General features: G+C 39.6%; 1 protein-coding gene across 2 annotated transcripts in view; it reads left to right on the top strand.

Annotated features, from left to right (window-relative positions):
• pigu (phosphatidylinositol glycan anchor biosynthesis, class U) overlaps positions 1 to 19865 on the top strand; it is a 34992-nt gene that overhangs the window by 7433 nt on the left and 7694 nt on the right. For both annotated transcript variants that reach the window (XM_088337454.1, XM_088337453.1), the window contains exons 6-11: positions 1440 to 1540; positions 2174 to 2271; positions 3268 to 3422; positions 8868 to 9011; positions 15985 to 16109; positions 18197 to 18339. In XM_088337454.1, coding sequence (XP_088193580.1) covers positions 1440 to 1540; positions 2174 to 2271; positions 3268 to 3422; positions 8868 to 9011; positions 15985 to 16109; positions 18197 to 18339 — 766 coding nt within the window. The remainder of the gene's footprint in view (positions 1 to 1439; positions 1541 to 2173; positions 2272 to 3267; positions 3423 to 8867; positions 9012 to 15984; positions 16110 to 18196; positions 18340 to 19865) is intronic.

The raw sequence follows: 19865 nt of genomic DNA, 5'->3' as shown, positions 1-19865 counted from the left end.
CCTTCACGTGAAACTTGACATTTCATTTTTGTTCTAAGAAATTAAGGCTATTACATGCGAGAAATTGCCAATAACTGAAGATCTCCTACAATGGTGTGTACTACTCCTTTCAGATAACAGCACAAACAGGTTCAAACTAGAGTAGGAAGATAAGTGGCAAGGTGACAAGTGTGTAGAAATGGAAAAAATAATCCCTGACACTAGTTTCATATTGTTTTTTTTCTTCCTAAATGATCATATTGCTTAAATTGATAGTATAGGTTTTTTTTTTAGTTTTCTGGTTTCCATTGAACAAGAGGTAATACAGGTTATCATTCATTTTGGTGTATAATTTTGCTGTCATTTTGGATTTTTATTTTTTTTAAATCATAACCAAAAAAAAAAAACAGGTGGTGCCCATCCCCCTCCAGGCTGACATTTTTCCACCCAGTCTCGAACCGGGGACCTTTCACGTGTTAGCCGAAGGTGCTAGTCACTGCACTACAGAAACACTACACTAGTTCAAACTTAAACTAGAGGATTATTTTTCCACCATCCCATCCATTATCTGCAATGCTTATCCGCAGTAGGATCGCGAGGGTGCAGTGGGAAGGGGACACCCCGAAGTGGTTTTCTGCCAGTCGTAGGGAACACAGGGACAGACAACTCACTCGTTCATTCACACCTAGGGACAATTTGGACCGGCCAATTAACCTCACATCCATGTTATTGGAATGTGGGAGGAAACCGCAGTCCCTGGAAAAAACTCACGCAAGCACGGGGGTAAGATACAAACTCCGCACAGGAAGTCTGGTAGCTGGATTTGATCCAATGAACCCAGAACTATGCCGCAGACACGCTAACCACTCAGCGGCCGTGCCACCACTTATCATTTTTATTTCAAGTTGAATAAGTTATTAAACATATCTCCCTGTATTGCCTCATGAGCATATTATTAGTATCTATAAAAGGAAAGAAAAATAGAAATCTGCTGCCACCTACTGATATGACTCGGTTTATGACTGGAAGAAATCAAAGCTACTGAACAATGGCATGCTCTTTTCTTGCAAAGATAAAATTGGTCAATTGCTTGCAGCACACTAGACAAGGTCTCACGGCACACTAGTGTGTGCCTCGGCAGAACTGCCTTACAGGTCCTCAAATAGTACCCACAAAACACTAGTGTAAACATCTACACTGAAAGGTGACTCCCACATGGTGGCCTTTATGCAGAGTGGCACAGAAAAGCCACATCTGAGACTGGCCAACAAAAGGAAGAGATTAATATGGGCAAAAGAACACAGACGTTAAACAACTCATTTGAATTTTCATGGAAAATACGAAATTGTATGGGTGACCCCAAACATTTGAACAGTAGTTTATTTTTCTACATGTTTAATGCAGCTAATAAAAAGGCATTGTTTTAAACACTGCATTTCCCTTGTCGTCCAAACCTTCAGCTACCTTCTGAATCCCTTCACTGTGCTGTCGTGCGTAGCCAAGTCCACGTGTGGCTTAAACAACGCAGTGGTATCCCTATTCATCCTGGCCACGGTGAAAGGTGAGATGGTGGTTTTGGTTTGGTGCGCTGATCTTAAGCGAGAAGTATCACTCATTTGCATTTTTGGGAATAATGCCTTTATGTTATTTTTTTTTCAGTAATGGGTAATTCAACTATTTTTTCCGCCGTTACAAAGGTGTTAACATGATTGACAGTCAAAAGCAGTGTGTTACATTATTGCGTGTTTCATTATTACGGTTTCTTGCATGTACGGTTTGTGTGTTTACGTACGTTTTTGTATGTGTTTATGTACATTTTTCCATGTGTTTACGTACATTTTTCTATATGTTTACATACATTCTCGTGCATGTTTACGTAGAATTTCGTGTGTGTTTACGTACATTTTCGTGCATGTCCACATACATTTTTGTGCATGTTTACGGCAATTTTCTTTACGGACGTTTTTGTGCGTGTTCTCTATTCAACTGATTCCGAATACTTCACATTTTTTGACATTCACCAACTTATTTTTAAAGTAACAGAAAACATTACTTTCCCTGGTAACATATTACTTTTACTTTAACATAATTCATTTGCTAACTTAGTTACCTTTTGCAAAAAGTAGTGAGTAACTAGAACTGATTACTTTTGTAAAGTAACATTGCCCAATGTCGTTCATTTGTTTATGGACAGGAAACGTGTTGCTGAGCGCAATCTTCTTGGCCTTGGCCACTTACCAGAGCATCTATCCTCTCACGCTGTGTGCCGGGGCAATGCTCTACTTCATGCAGGTAAGTTCACTAGGGGTGCGCCATACTTGGAATTAGAAGTCAAACGAATATCTGGCGGGCCAATTATCGGCACCGATATTTGTGAATTTGACTGGTATTGTTATTTTTATTTTTTTGACAGGCCAATTATTTAGGCTCAGATGCAGCCAAGCCTTTCTCTCCCTCGCTCCTACTCCTCCCCTCTTCTCTACCTACCCAATGCCTTCTAATTGGATATGTGACCAGGGGTGGAGTAAACAGCGGCAGCTCTGTTAACAACTGAGTCCTTACATGCCTGTGACTCAAGCCGCTGATAATATGCTGAGGTTGAAAATCGCATGTGTGATTAAGAGATGGCGTAAAAGTTGAGACTGATATATTAGCTCTCATCATAACATTACTTCGTCAATAATGCATGTTTTTTGTGTTTGTAATTAAGAGAGCATAAAAAGAATACTAAAGAAGAAGGCTGAGTTATTAACTTTTATTATAACATTAGTTTGTACTTTGTACTTCAAGGAAGAAGCCCTTTTGTGTCTGTTGCCATATTTACAATAGAGTAACAGGTTTTTGTTCAGGAACAGTAACATGTGGCACTATTTGAGAACCACCGCTGTAGGGTGAGCTTTTTTCATGTGTTTATGTAAACTTGTGGTGTTGCTAAAGTAGCGAACCACTAGAGTCAGTAACCTACCTCTGTCATTTTTACCTTCTAGTAGGGGTGGGCGTATCGATCTTGCTGCTCTTTTAAGGGCTTGCGGCTAAAATTGTGCCTGTCAGTCACAGGTGTAGACTCAGAGGGCACTGGATAAGAATTAAAGGAGGGTGTGCTATCTTTGCAGAGGAACGCGATTTAGGGGTATTGGTGAAGTAGCAAAGTATCGATCCTAGAACAATTGTAATCAAGCACCTGCTTAGTATCGATGATATCAAAATTTGGATCGATCCGCCCATCCCTATTTTTCACACCAATAGATAATGTTTTCACCCACTGAAGAATACAAATTTAATACACAGCGACAGTTCATCCCCGTCAACGCATGTCGGCTGAGTTTCTGGTGGTTCGTGGTCCAGTATGGGTTCATGTACCTGGGGAGCCTCTTCGTATTGATTGGCCTCTCCTTCTTCTTGCTCGGATCATGGGACTTCCTGCCATCTGTCTACGGCTTTATGTGAGTGTACACATGGCTAAGCCCTGCAACCTTTACTCACTCAAACATTCAACATTCTTTAAAGAGCGCTATGGCAAGTGTCGCAGTAGAAGACATTTCAGAGGAGGCAATTGATGCTTTTTGGGTCCAGGAATCTCACATTTTATCTCAAAGTCAATTGATGGGCCTGAACTATGCATTGGAAGATTATATGTTAATGATTTAATTGTTGAGAAGTTTGATGAAAAGCTTTAGCCTCAGGAAAAAAATATACAGGTCATAATGTCATCAGCATCTTAAACAACAAACTAAAGGAGGCATGTCCAAAGCCCAGCCCCGGGGCAAATTTCAGCTCATGATCAAATTTTTACTGGCCCGCAGCCTCTGTCATAAAATTAAGAACATGTGGCTTGCCAGTAATGTTGACTGCACTATAAAATACATTTGTACAAAAAAAAGATCACTAATTAACCAGATGATAGCAGTAGCACTTTGGCCTCCATGCCCTTGGCTTGCTTTGAGAATTTTATCCTACCCCATTTTCGACATAGCGTCTGTGAATAAAAAAGGAAAGTTGACTGTGTGGGCCGCCACTCAAGGACAAGTGGAGATTGGTGTATTTTTTTCACCGAAATTTGAAACAAATGCTTCCGTCTAATTTGCCAAGTGACTGGCTGTTTTCAACGAATATAATATCAAGAGGCACTGCCAGATGAAACATGCTGATTCCAAAAATAACTTTTGTGAAAAGGTAAAGTACCCGGAAGCTGCTTTACCGGCAGAGCAGCGCTTCTTAATGAGCCCGTGCGAGTCAAATGAAAATGCTACAAAGGCAAACTACGAGGTTGTGACGCTGATCACTGAGCACTGTAAACTTTTCACAGAGGGTGAATTTACTAAGGACTGTTGAAAGAATGCCAGGCGGAATACATTTTCAGCTTGTCAAATCTGTCCCTCTTTTTCAAAAATGTGGACACCCCTGAACTAGAGGATCAGCATTGTTCATGCACTGTAGGGTAAGAATTGATATTTACCTTCAACTCATTAACCTAACTTGACGTGACTTGTAAAATAGGCTTTGTTATTGCTACTAGCTTTTATTAATCTAAACCTCACTTAAAGCTCCCTGTTAGCCTAACTGTATTACAAAAGTCAATTCCATTGAAGTTGGGAAAAAGTTTAAAATGTCAGTAAAATTAGAATAGAATGACTTGCAAACCTTTTCTAACCCATATTTAAATGAATACACCACAAAGACAAGATTATCCATGTTCAAACTCATAAACTTTATTTCCATAAGCAAATAATGATAAACTTAGAATTTTATAATTGCAACAAGTGCCAAAGTAGTTGGGAAAGGGGCTTCTTCACCATTGTGTTACATCACCTTTCCTTTTAATAACACTCAATAAACGTTTAGGAAGTGAGGAGACTAGTTGTTGAATCGTTGATAGTGGAATCCTTTCCCATTCTTGCTTTATGTACAGCTTCAGCTGTTCAACAGTCCGGGGTCTCCTTTGTCTTATTCTGCGCTTTATAATGCGCCACACATTTTCAATGGGAGACAGGTCAGGACTGCAGGCAGGCCAGTCAAGCACCCGCACCCTCTTACTACGAAGCCACGCTGTCGTGAGACGTGCAGTGTGTGGCTTGGCATTATCCTGCTGGAAGAAGCAAGGGCGCCCATGGTAAAGATTCTGTTTGGATGGCAACATACTTTGTTCCAAAACCTGAATGTACTTTTCTGCATTAATGGTGCCTTCACAGATGTGCAGGTTACCCATTCCTTGGCCACTCATGCACCCCCATACCATCACAGATGCTGGCTTTTGCACTTTGCGTGCATAACAGTCTGGGTGGTTCTGTTCTTCTTTGGACCGGAGGACACGACGTCCACAATTTCCAAACACAATTTGGAAAACTGACTCATCAGACCACAGAACACTTTTCCACTTTGTATCAGTCCATTTTAGATGGGCTCGGGCCCAGAGAACCCTGCGGCGTTTCTGGATGTTGTTGATGAATGGCTTACGCTTTGCAACATAAAGTTTTAACCCACACTTACGGATATAGCGTCGAACTGTATTGACTGACAGTGGTTTTCCAAAGTGTTCCTGAGCCCATGTGGTGATGTCCTTTACACATTGATGTCGGTTCTTAATGCAGTGCCGCTTGAGGGCTCGGAGGTCACGGGCATTCAATAATGGTTTACGGCCATGCCGTTTACGCACAGTGATTTCTCCAGATTCCCTGAACCTTTTCACAATATTATGGACTGTAGATGATGATATCCCTAAATTCCTTGCAATTGTACTTTGAGGAATGTTGTTTTTAAACTGTTCAACAATTTGCTCACGCAGTTGTTCACAAAGAGGTGAACCTCGCCCCATCCTTGCATGTGAATGACTTAGCTTGTTCGGGTCTCCCTTTTTTATACCCAGTAACAACTCTCACCTGTTCCTAATTCATCTGTTCACCTGCAAATAGTTGGTTGATTTCCATTCATCCACTTTCTGAGTAGTTATTGACACCTGTCCCAACTATTTTGGCACGTGTTGCTGTCATCAAATTACAGAGTTGATGATTTTCTCCCAAAACAATAAAGTTTATGAGTGAAGACAATAAATATGTTGTCTTTGCTGTGCATTCATTTAAATATGGGTTGAAAAGAATTTGCAATTTACTTGGATCAATTTTTATTTGCAATTAACACACTTTCCCAACTTCATTGGAATTGAGTTTTGTATTTTCACTTGTATGATTAGCAAAGTACAAAAACTAGCACATGACAGGCCACTGAACTCCTAGTAAACAAAGTGACGTGTGTACAACACAGCCAAGAACCAACGTAAGCTAACGCAGCCATACGTTAGAAATGTTAATGTTATAATTTGATATTTCTCTCCAGCAAAATGACAATATGTTGCCTTAAATACCATATTGACTTACCTTAGAACAGATGACATCCTTATTAACTTTATCCACGGCAAGTTGTTGCTGTGGACAACCACATGGCTTTATCCAAAGCAAACACTTATTTCGGTTAAAATATGGCTTTGGGAAGGGTAAAAAATACATACCATTGCCAAGCTTCTCAGAATTTATGTATCAGAAGTTTAAAATCTCTTAAAAAAAAACTAATGAAAACTGACAAATTGCAATGCATTTCTATGGATGAGGTAACTCAATGTTCGAGTCTATTGGGTTTGCTACGCGCATTGTGATTGGTTCATCACGTTTGACAGCGGGGCTTAGCCATAGGTTAATTAGACAAGAGTACCAGAGATGAATGAACCAAAGAGTTTTTCTTTGATTCAAGTCTTCATAATTGCAGTGGTGTCTTGTCATCGCATCAACTCAACTTAAAGCAGAGGTCTCTAATACAATGTACCTGTACCTAGGGTGTGGGTGAGGTTTGGCTAAATTGGGTTTTTCACAAAAAAGTTGCGGATAGAAACAATCCACTGTTTTCAAATATCATCCTTTTAAATTGCCTACACAAAATAAGGTCGAAAAATAAAAAATATTAAGAATTCATATAAACATAAATCAATTGATCAGTAATGAATTAACTCATAATCAACTATGGCTGCACCTAACTCTTTCAATGCCAGATGTTTCTCTCAAATGGAAAGTGCCTGTGCAATTTAATTTTTGACATTATGACTCGCTCTGTAGCTATATAGGCATAGTACACTTAAAAAACTATGCTTTTAACTTTTACCTTTGTGCTAACTTTCTTGAAAATACTTGATTCCAAGAAAACTTCTGAGAAAAACGGCTTTTTATAAAAGGATACAGTTTAAGCAGAACTTTCCCTTTAGTGCGTTCCTTTATTTATATATATATATATATATATATATATATATATATATATATATATATATATATCTACAATATCTAAAGAATGCTTTCCATAACATAAAGGTACTTTGCTTACAAAATGATATTTTATTGCAAGAACACTGAACTTATGCATAAACGATGCACAAACTGCAAGATCCGAACCCCTGCTGTTTCCGGCGAAGTGATGACATGATTCCGGTTATCTTGACGATCGCTGACGAGCTCTAAACGTCACCATTCTTGGTCCCGATGTTCACGAAGGCACTTACTCAGTCTGTACGCTCTCGATACACAATGCAGCGCGGTCATTTTTTTGCACTAAGCCGCAGTCATCTGTCCACGCTGGCTGTAAAGAACAAGATCTATTCGCTGGAGGAGCTGTCATGATTCATTCATTTATTGCGCGCTGGCATTTCTTTGGCTGGGGTAATACACGGATCTCTCCTCTGCAAGGTTGCGCACAGAAACACTCTCACACGGAGCAGAGGACGAGGGGCGCTACTGTAAAGTCCCTAAACAACACGGCACGCAACTGAAAATGTCTAAATTTCAGGTAAAAATGCGCATTTTAAAAAAATAATCATTATTTTTCTGCCGTGTGCTGAAATGCCACTGGTTGACCCCTGGTTAACCTATGACACGCGTGCCAGCAGTGGCATGTATGTCATAGGTTGCCGACCCCTACTCTATAACGGAAGAGATGCGACATAGCCTTCAGAATAGATTAAAAACAAAAATTTATGTTTACGTTTCGGCACTCAGGAACAATGCTTCTGAAAAGGTATTTAACAATATAGCACTGAATGAGGTAAAGCAGGCTAGTTATGGCCCTTGATCAAATTATTCCTGCCCGCGGCCTCTGTTATAAAATTAATAATAAATGGACCACCGGTAACGTTGACCACAGTATAAAATTAACTTGGACCAAAAAAGAATCACCATTTCACCTAATGATGGCACTAGGTCTTAGGCAATCTTGCCTTTGGCTTACTGTGAGAATTTTAGCCCACCCCATTTCCGACATGGGGACTGAATTAGAAAAAGAAAGGGGACTTTGAGGGCTGCCGCTTGCAGGATAAGTGAATATTTGAGTATTTTTTCGCTGAAATCCAAACAACTGCATCTGCCTAATTTTCCAAGAGACTGTGGTTGTTTTCAAAGAATATAATATCAAGAGGCACTGTCAGACAAAACACTCTGAAAAAGCGCTAACTGGAAACAAACACTGGGAAAAGGTGAAGCAACTGGAAGCTGTTTAAACGCCACAGCAGCACTTTTTCACGAAACCCTGCGAGACGAATGAAAACGCTACAAAGAGCTTCGAGGCCGCAAATCTGATCGCCAAGCACTGCAAAACTTTCACAGAGGGTAAATTTATTAAAGACTGTTCAAAGAATGCCCCGCACATTTTCATCTTACTGAATCTGGTCTGCTTTCTTAAAAGATGGGCACACATGCGTTAAAGGGACAGTGTGTATTATTCAGTGCCTCCTAGTGGCAAAGAATGTCATTCATTTAAAAAAAGAAAATTGATTTAATTAATGTGCAAAAATAAATGACCTACTTAAATATAGTCAAGAAATTTCTAGTTGTTTTACATAATTACGCATTTGTCTTCAGCTTCTCTGTTCCTGACCAGACGCCCAACATCGGCCTTTTCTGGTACTTCTTTGCCGAGATGTTTGAACACTTCCGCCTCTTCTTCCTCTGCGTCTTCCAAATTAACGTCTTCATTTATACCATCCCTCTGTCCATCAAGCTCAAGTAAGTCATCCTTAGAATTTGAGAAGTAAGGTAATCTAATTTTTTTGCGGGGGTTCGTTCCAAAAAGGTTACCTGATATCTTTTATTTGTTTTAATGTTTTATTTATTCTATAGTATTTTTAATTTGTACTTTATTTTTGTATAATTTATTGTGTATTTGTCTGTTTTGTTCATTATGTTCATACGTTATTTATATATAATTCTGGTTCATCTATTTATTTAGTGTATGATTTATTGATTTTTTTTCCAAGGTATTTATTTTTTTATTTTTGCATATTAGTTCATTTATTGATCTATTTGACATCGATGTTATTATTTCATTATTTGATTATTCTTATATTATATTTTTATTTTAATGTATTTACTTATTTTTTATTATATATTAAATATGTTTTTTCAGGTCTTTTTAGCATTTCAATTAGATTAGTTTTCTAGTATTTTTAGTTATATTCTTATTCTTCTTTAGTTTTACTTGTTAATTAAAAATTAAAAGTCACACTTCTCAGCCTCCCTGGTAAGGTCTATTCAGGGGTACTGGAGAGGAGGGGCCGCCAGGAGGTCGAATCTCTGATTCAGGAGGAACAGTGTGGTTTTCGTCTTGGCCGTGGAACACTGGACCAGCTCTACACACTATGCAGGGTCGTTGAGGGTTCATGGGAGTTTGCCTGTACAGCATACATGTGTTTTCTGGACTTGGAGAAGGAATTCGACCGTGTTTCTCGGGAGCCCCTGTGGGGGGTGCTTCGGGAGTATGGGGTACCGCACAGTCTTATCCGGGCTGTGCGGTCCCTGTATGCCCGGTGCCAGAGTCTGGTCCGCATTGTAAGTAAGTCCGATTCGTTCCCGGTGAGGGTTGGACTCCGCCAGGGCTGCCCTTTGTTACCGATTCTGTTCATAAATTTTATGAACAGAATTTCAAGGCGCAGCCTTGGTGGGGATTGTGTCCGGTTTGGGGGCCTCAGCATTGCGTCACTGCTTTTTGCAGATGATGTGGTGCTGTTGGCTTCCTCAGGCCGTGATCTTCAGCTCTCGCTGGAGCGATTCACAGCCGAGTGTGAAGCGGCCGGGATGAGGATCAGCACTTCTAAGTCCTCCATGGTACTCTGTCGGAAAAGGCTGGCTCCCTCCAGGTTGGGGGTGAGATCTTGCCCCAAGTGGAGGAGTTCAAGTATTTTTGGGGTCTTGTTCACGAGTGAGGGTAGGATGGAACGGGAGATCGACACACGGGTCGGTGCAGCGTCTGCCGTCATTCGGACCCTGTACCGGTCCGTCATGGTGAAGAGGGAGCTGAGCCGAAAGGCAAAGCTCTCGATCTACCGGTCGATCTACGTTCCTACCCTCACCTATGGTCATGAACTTTGGGTCATGACCGAAAGAACACGATCCCGGATACAAGTGGCCGAAATGAGTTTCCTCCGCAGGGTGTCTGAGTTTTCCCTTAGAGATAAGGTGCGAAGCTCAGTTGTCCGGGAGGGACTCTGTGTAGAGCCACTGCTCCTCCACATTGAGAGGAATCAGTTGAGGTGGCTCGGGCATCTGATAAGGATGCCTCCTGGACTTCTCCCTCGGGAGGTGTTCCAGGCATGTCCCACCGGCAGGAGGCCCCGACGGCGACCCAGGACACGGCTGGCTTGGTAACGCCTCTGGATCCCGTCTGATAAGCTGGAGGAGGTGGCTGGGGATAGGATCTGGCCTTCCCTTTTAAGGCTGCTGCCCCCGCGACCTGACCTCGGATAAGCAGAAAATAATGGATGGATGGATGGATTGGTCTACAAGCAAACTTTTTCAATTCCTCCTGCTGGTTGCTTATCAGGAAAAATTGATTTTGAAAACAATTTACCTATATAAGGCGCACCTAAAAAAACAATTTTAAAGTGCGCCTTATAATACAGTGCACCGTATAGATAGATAGATAGATAGATACTTTATTTATCCCCGCAGGAAAATTCATGTATGGATTGGAATATTTTTACTTTAAAAAATATCATAAAATTGGAAATGCAAAAGCACTCTATATCACTTCAGCAAAACCGGTGTGAAAATTGTGTTGAACTCCTATCTCAATTTCCAGACACTGTTTTGATCGGGATTTTTTATTACCATAAAAACATTCTAAAGTGCGGCTTATAATCCAGTGCGCCCTATTGTCCAAAAAATACGGTACTTCATTTACCGACACATAGTGAATGTTTGTTCTGTTTCAACCAATCGTGGCATCCTTCTTCATTTTTCCTCACGCTGAGTTTTTCATTGCCCTCATGTAGGTGTTAGTTCAGGGGATGGTGTAATGATACTCTATACATTGCATCCGGAAAGTATTCACAGCGCTTGACTTTTTTCCACATTTTGTTATGTTACAGCCTAATTCCAAATTGTATTAATTTAATCTCTTATCTCAAAATTCTACACAGAATACTCCATTATGACAATGTGAAAAAGTTTTTTTTTTTACTTTTTTTGAATTTATCAAAAATAGAAAAATGAGAAATCACATTTACATAAGTATTCACAGCCTTTGCCATGAAGCTCAAAATTGAGCTCAGGTGCATCTTTTTTCCACTGATCATCCTTGCGATCTTTCTACAGCTTAATTGGAGTCCACCTGCAGTAAATTCAGTTGATTGGACATGATTTGGAAAGGCACACACCTGTCTATATAAGGTCCCACAGTTGAGTGTGCATGTCAGAGCACGAACACCAAGCATGAAGTCAAAAGAACTGTCTGTAGACCTGCGAGACAGGATTGTCTTGAGGCAAATATCTGGGGAAGGATACAGAAAAATTTCTGCTGCTTTGAAGGTCCCAATGAGCATAGTGGCCTCCATTATTCGTAAATGGAAGACATTTGGAACCACCAGGACTCTTCCTAGAGCTGGCCGGCCTTCTAAGCTGAGCGATCGGGGAAGAAGGGCCTTAGTCAGGGAGGTGACCAAGAACCCGATGGTCACTCTGTCAGAGCTCCAGTGTTCCTCTGTGGAGAGACAAGAGCCTTCCAGAAGGACAACCATCTCTGCAACAATCCACCAATCAGGCCTGTATGGTAGAATGGCCAGACGAAAGCCACTCCTTAGTAAAAGGAACATGGAAGCTCATCTGGAATTTGCCAAAAAACACCTGAATGATTCTCAGACCATGAGAAACAAAATAATCTGGTCTGATGAGACAAAGATTGAACTCTTTGGTGTGAATGCCAGGCGCCATGTTGGGAGGAAACCAGGCACCGCTCATCACCAGGCCAATACCATCCCTACAGTGAAGCATGGTGGTCGCAGCATCATGCTGTGGGGATGTTTTTCAGCAGCAGGAACTGGCAGACTAGTCAGGATAGAAGGAAAAATGAATGCAGCAATATATAGAGATATCCTGGATGAAAACCTGCTCCATAGCGCTCTTGACCTCAGTCTGGGGCGAAGGTTCATTTTTCAGCAGGACAACGACCCAAAGCACACAGCCAAGATCTCAAAAGATTGGCTTCAGAACCCCTCCGTGAATGTCCTGGAGTGGCCCAGCCAGAGTCCAGACTTGAATCCAATCGAACATCTCTGGAGAGATCTGAAAATGGCTGTGCACAAACGTATCCCATCCAACCTGATTAAACTTGAGACTTATTGCAAAGAAGAATGGGCAAAACTGCCTAAAGGTAGGTGTGCTAAACTTGTGGGATCATATTCAAAAAGGCTGTATTTGCTGCAGAAGGTGGACCAACAAAGTATTAAGCAAAGGCTGTGAATACTTATGTAAATGTGATTTCTTAGTTTTCTATTTTTAATAAATTCAAAAAAGTAAAAAAACAAAAACATTTTTCACATTGTCATAATGGAGTATTTTGTGTAGAATTTTGAGATAAGAGATTCAATTAATACAATTTGGAATGAGGCTGTAACATAACAAAATGTGGAAAAAGTGAAGCGCTGTGAATACTTTCCGGATGCTCTGTAGTTTTCAGTTGTCTGTGGTCTGTGCAGCCCTTTGAGACTCCTTGTAATTAAGGGCTATACAAATAAACATGACTTGACTATTACCTGTACTGTATATCACGTCACATGTTATATTTATTTAAACTGCAAGAGGAGGCTCTAAGTCTTGTGTTGATAATTTCAACCTTGAATGCGACGTAAAAGCGGAAAGAGGAAGTAGCTTTTTGTCTAACTCCCAAGTGAGTTGTTTGTAAAAATGAAACAGTGGACAAATATTTCATTGGATTTAGTGATTTGAAGTGAAATTATGGTTTGGTAAGCATGTTCTTTATATATTTACACACACACACACATTTTATATATATATCTCATCTCGTTAGCTGCACCGCTTATCCTCAGTAGGGTCGTGTGGGTGCTGGAGCCCATCCCAGCAATCATCTGGCAGCTGGCAGTGGCAGTGACACCATGAACCGGTTGCCAGCCAATCGCAGTAACATATATATATATATATATATATATATATATATATATATATATTATATCATAAAATTAGTTTTCTGAATAACTATTTACGTCGTTACTGACATGTATGAGCTTGTCTAAGATAAACTCGTACATGTAACATAGGTATACTGTTTTCAATTTTATTTTTACTTTAAATTGCCTTTCAAGAGGACATGATTGTTTTTGGCGTTGAATTTTATTTAAAAAAATCCCCCAGAAATGCAACTTATACTCAGATTGCAACTTATACATGTTTTTTTTTCCTTCTTGATTATACATTTTTTGGCTGGTGCGACCTATAGTCTTGAAAACACGGTACCTATATTCAGATTAGGTAGGTTAAATAACTTCTCTACACTCCAATGGTAATTTTTTTTTTAAATAATCTCTCTTACATATTGCAATATTGGTTCAGGACATGATCCACTTTACTTCAGATGATATTTTGTCGCCTTTATGTGGACGTTATTGGAAAACAAAAATGTGGCGTGAAAGGGGCATTTCAAACAAAAAATAAAAGTACAGTACTGAAGTTTATAGAGGGTTTTTTTACAAATAACTTCTGTCCTGCCAAATTACAATTTAAAAAATATTGTTGCTACTATATTGCACTATAGATTGGTAATCTAAAATATGATTAGCTGACTGATTTGGGCACTTAGGCAGATAAAGCAGCTTTCTAATTTTAGCAAAAATCTCAATTTGGACCAAAAAGTAAGTTATAAACTTATGTTATTAATGCCCCCAATAAGCAGGACGGCGCCTTGCATGGCCGCTAATAGTGTGTGAGTGTGTGTGTGAATGGGTACGTGTGAAGCACATTGTAAAGCGCTTTGGGAGGTCTTCATTGACTTGAAAAGTGCTATATAAATGGACCATTTACCATTTATTAGTGTGACGATACATCATTATATTTTTGCTATTTTTGTTTGGCAGGCCGTATCAAAAATAAAAGATTAATTCTGAAAGTTTCGAAATATTCACTTGACTTAAGATGATTTTTTTTTTTGTCGCCATCATATCAGTGGAAAGCAAAAGTGTGGCGTAAAATGCTTTCCCTTCCTTTAGCCTAGGGGTAAGCAACCTTTGGTTCGCAAGCAGGATATGGCTTTTTTCAGAGTATATCTGGCTCTGAGATCAAATGTAGCCTGTATCCTCTCTCTGTCGCCGTTTTATCCGTACGTCTTTAAAGAATCCTTTAAACGGAAGCTCATTAAACAATCTAAGCCCTGTGTCGAGGCACTTTATGATGAATAACCACGAAACCAACTGAAAACACCAGATAACGCCAGCCAAGCACCCAGAGCAATTTGATTGGGTGAGCGGTAGGGGTGGGCCGATTCTTGCACACACAGCGTGCTCCCATCTCTCTCGCCCACAGCCCACTGCGCAGAAGGTTAATACTAAGGCTGCACGATTTTGGTAAAAAAACCTAATTGTGATTTTTCAGACTAGTATTGCAATTTCGATGCGATTTTCGATTTCAATAGAAAAGTGCTAGTTTTGTTTTTTTATTGAGTATTTACCTTTTGATGCATGGCCAACCAGTTCATACACTCTTCCATGAGTGGCAAGGGTAAAAAAAGAAAAATGCTAATGGTATCATGCCGTGAACATGTTCATTAGGAATACCTGAAATATAACAATGATACGAATAGTTTTTATTTTAATTTTATTTTTTTATAAAGATTTTGCAAAACAACGCGTGGTGTCCTTTTTTATTCCATTTATGCATCTAAGGTTTAATACTCGTGACAAGGCCGTCAGACTGTTGAGAAGCAAATACGTGCCTGTCTTTATGATGTCACGAGTCCCTTTTTTAGTCTCCAAATGGCCACTTTCAGAAACGCCTAGACATACCCTTAGAAAATTGTGTAAACTACTAATATTTATTTCTTCAGATTGTGACCAAATTGACCTGGGACCAGGTAAGGCCTCATGCTATTGTCCTAGCTGTTTACAGCTAAGATGACCATGCTACACTCATCTGCAGGCATGTTATTGCAAAATAAAATTCCGGCGAGAATAAAATCAGTCTATATCTCTGTGTTCCAACTTCGATTAATCAATGTTAGTTGCACTTGCAGCGATCAATTTGACAAAACTTCAGAGTGTTGTCTTTCAAAAGAGAGCAACACTGTCCAGATTCTCCAAACAGTTCAACAACAGCATTCAATTCACTTTGGGTACGAGGTTTTTGGCAAATTTTACAGTCAAAGTCAAAGTTCAGTATTGGAAAAAAATAGGTAGAGTGTCTTGTCCATGGACACTTCGACATTTTACCCGGAGGAACCAGAAATTGAACCTGCGGCCTTCTAGGTCCCAGAAATTGAAAAAGATTTGCGCGTATGCAATATTGGTTTGTCAAGCTGTTTTAAGTACATTTACAACTTGGACCGCAACATTATTGACACACAGGCAGAAGGGGGGCAGGGAAGCTGTTCAGCCAATTAGAATGCATAGAACAATGAATGATGAAAATCCCGAAGTAGCTTAAAAAGTGTATAAAAATACCATAACCAAGCCGTGGTAAACATGCTTTTGTGTTCCAGGGAGCATCCTGTGTTCCTGATCTTCATTCAGTTGGCCATCATCTCCATTTTCAAATCCTACCCCACAGTGGGAGACATTTCTCTCTACATGGCCTTCCTTCCCGTCTGGAGTCACCTGAACAGATGTGAGTGAAGCAGGGATGTTCTCAAGGTCACTTATTGCCTGGAGAAAGTATTTCTCCCCCAAGTAGTTATTGTCATTTTGGTACAGTTTAAGCTTCAAGCTAAAAAAACTGAAAATATTTTCTAAGAATCAACAACATAAGAGACAGAATTGTGAAGTGGTACCAAATTTTTTTCAACATATGATATCTACAACGAGAAAACTGATAAGTAGGTGTTGCCACACTGTTTACCCCTTGTTCCTTTTGGCTCAGCCAACTAACTCCAAAAGGTCCTTTGATGACTTCTCATTGATCCAATGTCAACATAAATGACTAACCTTGGCAGAGTGCACCAGTGTGTCATTAAAGGTGGGGTGCGTTGCGTTGTTTGAGGTGTCTTTATAAGGTTAAAGGTTAGATATTTTCTCTACTTGGTATGTGTTAACAATGCCCAACTGAGTTCAAAGACCTCTTATGCTTTATTTTCCTCTCTGCCCATCTGCTTGTATTACTTTTACCACAGATGTTCTGTGGGGCCACGTTAGCGTCGGTCAATGGGCGCCCGGGGAAGTACTGAAGAGAGACGTCATGCTTGTCCCTGCAGTTTTTTTAAATTTCTATTTGTCAGTGAAACATAAATGTATTTGAGCTAAAATGCATGTAAATTCAGGCAAATCTTGTGTTACTCTGCCGCCATCGCCTGGCTTAACGTCATGATTACAGCCTTAAGTTTTCATATCCTGCACCCTACTTTAAGTCTCACTTCAAATGCACTTGATCTGTGACGGGCGCAGAGATCCATAGAATGGGAAACTATTATTATCAAGACCAAATAAGACACTAGGCAGGTCTGGGATAAAGTTATGGAAGAATTCAAAGCAGGAATCGGACACAAGAAGAATTTGCAACGTTTACACATTTTCGGGAGCACTCTGAAAGCAGTAATATATAAATGGAGAGAAAACCACTGCAAACATCCCAAACTTGTCCTTCCCCCTAAATTATAGGCCCAAACAAGGAGAAAACTAAGCAGAGAAGCAACCAAGTGGCACATGATTACATTGCACATCCTGCAGGCATATACAGCTGAGGTGGGACAATCTGTGCATAAGAACCCTATTCGTCATACTCTGCATTAATTTTCCCTTTATGGAAGAGAGTGCAAGACAAACGCCCTTTCTGAAGGAATACTATAAAAAGGCTCACAAAACCACACGGGAGACACAAATATGTTCAACAAAGTTGATGAGACCAAAATTGAACTTTTTGAGCTGAATGAAAAGCGTTACATTTGGCGTAAGAGCAACAGTGCACATCACCCAAAAAAAAAAACATCCCCACTGTCAAGCATGGTGGTGGCAGCATCATACTCTAAGGTTTTTTTTTCTTCAGGGACTGGGAAAATCATTTGAGTTGTTGAGAAGATGGATGGAGCCAAATACAGGGGAAGTTTTGGCTAAAAATCTTTTTGAGTCTGCGTCAGAGACCTGAAAAAGGGGCACTTGTTCACCTTTCAACGCGACAACGACCTTAACCATAAAGCAAAATCTACAATAGAATGGTTTAAAACAAACAACATAAAGGTATTCGAATGGCCAAGCCAGAGTCCAGGCCTCAATCCTATAGAGCATTTGTAGATACACCAGAAAAATGCTGTGCACAAACCATCACCATCAAACAATAAGAAACTTGAGCTGCTTTGTAAACAAGAATGAAAAAATGTTTTTGTTTTAAAGATGTACAAAACTTAAGAGACATACCCAGTAAGTATTGTGCTGTTATCACAGCACAAGGAGGTTGCACAATGTTTAAGTAAAAGGGGGCCAACATTTTTACACCTACTTTTCAATGTTTTATAATAGACAGTACCCAGAATTGGAGAAACAGATCGATTGGTTTGAAGCCCAATATAATGGGTTGAATAAATTTGGTTTCTTTTCAGGATTGTGTCTCACATGTTGTTGATTTTTAGAATACATTTTGTTTTTCATCCATAAGTTTGTAGCCAGATATAAGGCATCATGTCAAAAGGTTTTTGGGGAGGGAAATATGTTTGCGATGCGCCGTAGTTCTGACTAAAATCAAGTGTGTATGTTTGGCTGTTTTAGTCCTTCGCAATGTGTTCCTGGTGTCCTGTGTGCTGCTGACTTGCTCGGTTCTGTTCCCGGTTTTGTGGCACTTGTGGATTTACGCAGGCAGTGCCAACGCTAATTTCTACTATGCCACCACATTACTCTTCAACGTATCTCAGGTAATACATGATTTTTTTTAATGTCTTTGAACCCGTTTTTCCGCTTCTGTTTACTCTCTGTATCCAATAACTGTCTAAATTAGAAGTATACCCTTCAAACCAGTGTATGGCGCATTACTAGAAAATCGTAGTTAAAAATATTTCAATTGCCCTTCGAATTACTGACATGAACATTTTTCATTCAGGAGCTGGATGGAATAAATTGCTAAAATAATGCTGTATTGCACCATGTAGTTACGACTGATGGGAATAACGCCATTAGAAATAACGCTGTTACGTAATGCGGTTAATTTTTCAGTAATGAGATAATCTAACTACTAATTACTTTTCCCGCCGTTACTGTTCCTGATGTTGTAAAGCAGTGTGTTACTTTGACTGCAGAACGTCAACAACTGCGTGCCCCCCTTGGCACACCTGGCGCTGTTTTCGGCTTTCAGAGTTGTTTACATCACGACTTTTCACAGCATGTCACCATTCAAAATAGCCACTAGCATATAGTTAGATATCGATTACGAATAGAGTTTTCATCAATGCGCAGAGAGAAAATGCGAATGAGGGCTGAGTCGCCAAAAATGTGAGCCCGATATTTGACAGCACCCCGTCTCGTGTTGTTTGCAAACAAAACACCTCTATTAGTGATGAAAGGGAGCAGGCTTCCCACCAATCAATAACTGGTCCCATATTGACCCCTTTTTTCCCCAGGTGATAGGTCAATATGCATTTTTTTAGGGGATTCTGTGCTGTTGACTTAAAATCTGTTGAGTTTAAAAAAAACCTTACATCCTTTTGTATTTTCCTTTTTTGTAGCCTTTTTTTTCCTTTAGATTTATAAATATTTTATATTTCCTGTGTTTTTCAGTGTTAATGTGTTATAAAAATGCAAAGTTCTCCTTTTTTATTCTTTCCTTTCTGATTTCCTTTTGTTATTGTATTTTTTTGTTGGTCCCTTTTTTTCAAAGTAACATGCTCAACACTGGTTACAACATTAGAGTATCACAATTTTATTAATAACGCGTTACAGTACTCAACACCTTGACAAGTGATTGCGCTACAGGAACATGATCCTTTGTAACATGTTATTCATTGCTGCGAGGACAAGACTACATGAACTTATTTTCTACCTCTAACAATAACTAATAAAATCTAGCTTTGTGAGACTATTTAACCACATTCCATATTTATAAAAAAATAATTACAGACAAAAGATATTTTTTTGTATATGTCTTTTTTACAATAAAAAAACAATTACAACATTTTACTAAAAAGCAGTGTTTGGGAGACTAGCTCTGGACTTCATCAATAAAACAATCATTGTTGAGCGTGTTACTGGGAGAAATTAACTACTTAGTTAGTAGTTTAGTTAGTTTACTCCCCTCAAAAAGTAATTGTTACACCCCGAATTACTAAAACCAAAAAGCAGCGCGTTATTCTGAAAGTATCTACCGTAGTTACACATTCCCGTACATACTTGCGCAGGAGCTGACCCTCTAAAACTGCTTTTAATCAGACACATATGACTCCTTGAT

This window comes from Urocampus carinirostris, chromosome 6 (assembly GCF_059441175.1).
Source record: "Urocampus carinirostris isolate Australia breed hairy pipefish chromosome 6, RoL_Ucar_1.0, whole genome shotgun sequence".
NCBI classification, from domain to species: Eukaryota; Metazoa; Chordata; class Actinopteri; order Syngnathiformes; family Syngnathidae; genus Urocampus; species Urocampus carinirostris.
This window is presented reverse-complemented; position numbering and strand designations above follow the sequence as displayed.